At 28.9% G+C, this 4,426-nt stretch overlaps 1 protein-coding gene across 1 annotated transcript; it reads left to right on the top strand.

The window, feature by feature from the left end:
* Positions 1–3,283: 3,283 nt before the first annotated feature.
* Positions 3,284–4,150, top strand: LOC125855636 (S-adenosyl-L-methionine:benzoic acid/salicylic acid carboxyl methyltransferase 2-like). Its single transcript, XM_049535389.1, has 2 exons — positions 3,284–3,407; positions 3,693–4,150. Exons 1-2 carry the CDS (start codon positions 3,333–3,335, stop codon positions 4,011–4,013), a joined length of 396 nt encoding a protein of 131 aa, XP_049391346.1. The 5' UTR covers positions 3,284–3,332; the 3' UTR covers positions 4,014–4,150.
* Positions 4,151–4,426: the final 276 nt, after the last annotated feature.

Raw genomic sequence — 4,426 nt, 5'->3', positions numbered from 1 at the left:
TTTAAAAATTAAGTGGCGACTCTTAAAACCAATCCAATATATATTTTCCAAATAAAACAATTACGAAAGCTCTATTTCATGTAGTAACAAGAAATAATGTTAGGAAAAAAGATGAAGAATTAACCTAGAATTTTACCTTCACTCCCGACCGCCTTAACCCCTAGGCCACTAAAGTCATCGCTTGGGGTCCCATATTTTTTGGAAGCCCCCATTTTAAAAAAATAATAATTACTTATATATGCTTTTTTTTAACAAAAAAATTATATGTACTATGAGTGCTATGATTTCTACTAAGGAAATTGCATATGAGATGAATATAAACCGAATTTCGTAAGAAATATTTTGATGAAAATAGGGATAACGAAAGCACTAAATATATGTAGAGTAAGATCAAACTATTTTTTCACTTCAAAATAGATTTGAACCAATTGAAGCATATAAAAATATTTTTGATTTCTTATTTAGTGGTAAAATATTGAGATCACTAGATGATGAGAATTTTAAAAAAATATTGTCTTAATCTTGAACTTTCTTTAACACAGAATAGTTATTTTGATATTGATGGTTTATATTTATTTTTTGAATCAAAAGTGTTAAGAGAAATAATACAAGTAGAAGATAATGATCCACCGAAAATACTCAATCAAATAAAAAGACTTGATTCTTTTCCAAATACACATATTACTTATAGGATAATGTTAACAGTTCATGTAATCGTTGCCTCAACCAATTTTTTTTTTTCGAAATTAAATTTGATTTATATCTTCTTTAAGATCAACAATGTCTCAAGAAAGATTAAATGAATTAGCCATGTTATCATTTGAAAATGAATTATTAAAATAAATTAATTATAAAAGAGATATTTAATGACTTCGCATTTATAATAGCTAGAAAAGTAGATTTTAAATAAAAATATATATGATAAAAAAATATATATTAAAACCCATTTTTTAAGTTTCGCTTTAGGCCCCAGTATTGTTGAGTCTGCCTGCCTTCACTCTTGCTTTGTGTTTCCATAATATTTGTCTCCTTCTAAAAATGACTAAATATGGGTATACATAATATTTAAAACACCTGAAAGGTCCCACTAAATCATAACAGCAAACACTGAAAAAAAAAATCTTAACTAAAAGGTGGTAAATATACCCAATATCACTAGTCCACATTTAATTAACCTTTGTTGTCATCAAACAACTAACTAGACACTGAACACATATCACCCACTTAAATACGCAAATATAATAGAATTACTCCTATTTAGATAATCAAAACACTTTAAACATAAGGTCATTTTCCAGAGGGTATAAGAATAATATTAAATAAAATATATTAATAATGCTTGCATTTATAATGCGTGTATTAATAATGCTTGCATTAAATAAACATAGATTATTTCTTATGCATTGTTTGGTTTGATGTATTAAAAATAACATGCATTGCATAAAAATATTTATTTACAAAGATATCATTCACAATTATGATGGAAAAATGTAAAAAAAAAACTTTTTGAGGGGTAATGGAGTCTTTAACCATGCTAATACGTAGAAATCCATGGTATTAGTAATGCACTCCTTAACATACAATAAAGTATATAACTAATGCAAGTATTATTTATACATAACATGAAAAAATATACCACACAAAATATTACTAATACATAGAGTTAATGTATGCATTATTTTGACTAATACACTCTACCAAACTACATAAACTATAGAATCAACTCACAAACATAATATAACAGGCAAATACAATCATATTATAAAGCAGAAATAAATCACAAAATTTACATCATCTATATATGTGGCTTCCCAATTTCAACTTTTTTCTTAAGCTTCCCCTTATATTTCCCCTTTTCTTTAAGCATTCGCCTTATTTTTCTCACATAGTTAATTAGTAACGAACAATTTTTCTATATTCTTTAATATATATTTTTTTTTTTCAAATTTTCAACCCTTTTCTTCTTTCTTTTTGCTTTTTTGTTCACCTTACTATATATCAACAATTTTTTTTAAAAAAAAACACTTGAATTTCTAACCATGGGCACCAATTGACTTTCTTTATTTTTATTCATCCCAATTCCAATTGTTTCCCCTTCCTTTTTCCTTTCCTTCTAAGTTTTCAACTTTAAAATGCACTAGGAATGTCGAGATGAAATTAATGCAAAGTTAATCAACAAATATATATAAAAAAAAAACTAATTTAAGCGACTAATAGTGAAATAGGCTAAAAGGCTCAAAGGGGCTAACAAAGAATAAATGTTAGGGTAAACCGTAAACAAATATTTTGTCAAAAATTGGCTTAACAAAGAAATTCCAAATCATATCCGCGAATCAAAACTTTGTTTCACTTAATTCTATACACACCAGACAAGTTCTAGACATCTCATGAGATAAACAACAATTAATACATAGCATTTTCATGGCACTTTCTTACCACTGAGTCATCAGATTCGTAAGTTAATATATATATATTTTAATTTTCTAATACAAATATAGAATCTACAAAAAAATTATTGGGTTTGTTCAACTATCTTGCACGTCAACTATATATGCATGTGTACAATGCCTCAATCGAAAAAGACAGAAAGAAGATAAAATTAGCAAGCTCATTGGTATCACACAATCCATCATAAGAAGATAAAGTAATAGACAACAGCCTAATTTCTGTTTCACTTAGGCAAACTTCTTGTGATAGTACGCCTAATACGTTGCTTGTTTTTCCATGGCATGCAATAGTTTGTAATCACAAATTGTTGGTGTAATATATCATAAATATAATAGAGATTATCGTTGAAAATTAAATGACAAAAATAAATAACAAATATTTAGGTTGAGGCGTGAATATCTCGCTCTCTTTATAGAGATTCAATCTCACTGTGGTATAAAATCTACACCGATCAATAGTATATCTCTTGACTTGTCCCCTCTAGGATATATACAACAGCCCAACAACGTTGTACAGCTCAACCAATTTCAGATTTAGTTGAAGACTTGAAATATTTTCTTAGTCTCAACTCTCTCTTTCACTAGTACATGGAGTAATATTTTTCCACACTTAGCATATTTCATCTCCTACCCAACACAAAGGAAGATGCGTCATTATTTATAGATGAAGAAGTCTTCCATGTAATCAATGGTTAGAATAAGGAGTAGTAATGTAGATAGATAAATATGATAGATATTACATAAGTTATAAGATGTGTAACCGTCCCGGATCTAATCAAACCGAACCGATTTACTACTCCCCCAAACCAAATAATCTATAAATAAGTAATACCCTCATTGGAAATATATTAAGCCAAAAGTGGATAACGTATACACACACAAAAGATGGAATTCACTAAAGTTCTTCACATGAATGGAGGAATGGGAGACGCTAGCTATGCCAAAAATTCTCTGTTTCAGGTATTATCACACACACTTTTAGTTAAACAATTGAGGTGGGACGGCGGTAAGATTTTGACCGGCAATTTACGCATGAAATCTTCAAATTTTTTGAAATAAAGTTTATATATATTTATAAACTACGTAAACAGTATATTATCAGTCACAATAATTGACAATTCAAAATATTTAAAAGATGTATGAAAAATTTATAGTCAAAAATAAACTTGTTTGAATCTCGAAATCCGAAAAGTACTACATAAATTGAGACGAAGGGAGTAACAATTTCCTTTTGATTTTCTACAGCAAAAGGTGATCCTCATGACAAAATCAATAACAGATGAAGCCATACCTTCTCTCTACAACAACCTTTCCCCAAGAGAAACTATTTGCATTGCGGATTTAGGTTGTTCTTCTGAACCAAACACTTTCTTGCCAGTGTCTCAACTCATTCAAACTATTGATAAAGAAAGAAAAAACAAGGGTCATAAGTCGCTGGAATTTCATGTTTTCTTGAATGATCTTCCCAGCAATGATTTTAATACCATTTTTCGATTGCTACCGACATTTCATCAAAGTCTGAGGAAAAAAAATATGGATTATTTGATCCTGCAAATTGCTTTGTGACAGGAGTTGCTGGTTCATTTTATACTAGACTTTTCCCTTCCAATAGCCTACACTTTGTTCACTCCTCTTATAGTGCCTTTTCAAGTATGTATCATAATATGCATCAATTTCTGATGCTAATATAAATAGGGAAAAAGAACTCAACTATGTCATTGAACTTTGAGAAAAAGGCTCATTTATGCGATCTGTTAGCGCATCTATACCATTATTTGTTAACTCATAGATGAGTTAAACTTTTAACTGAACTTGCATAGATAAGTCATTATTTGTTAACTGAAATGACATATATATTCTAATCTTTTGAATATAAATTATTAATCGGTTCCTGATGGAATAGAGAATAATAAGGGAAATATCTATCTAACAAGTAGAAGCGTTCATAAAGCATATATTATGAGGAATTTGAGAGAGAT

This window comes from Solanum stenotomum, chromosome 2 (assembly GCF_019186545.1).
Source record: "Solanum stenotomum isolate F172 chromosome 2, ASM1918654v1, whole genome shotgun sequence".
Taxonomy (NCBI): Eukaryota; Viridiplantae; Streptophyta; class Magnoliopsida; order Solanales; family Solanaceae; genus Solanum; species Solanum stenotomum.
The sequence above is the reverse complement of the archived record's forward strand: the minus strand, read 5'-3'. Positions and strand labels throughout refer to the sequence as shown.

Excerpts from the sequence above, each read along its gene's own strand:
- LOC125855636 (XM_049535389.1), top strand. The coding sequence starts at position 3,333 with ATGGAATTCACTAAAGTTCTTCACATGAATGGAGGAATGGGAGACGCT. Across the intron at positions 3,408-3,692 it reads CCAAAAATTCTCTGTTTCAG|CAAAAGGTGATCCTCATGAC; the intron begins GTATTATCACAC and ends GATTTTCTACAG.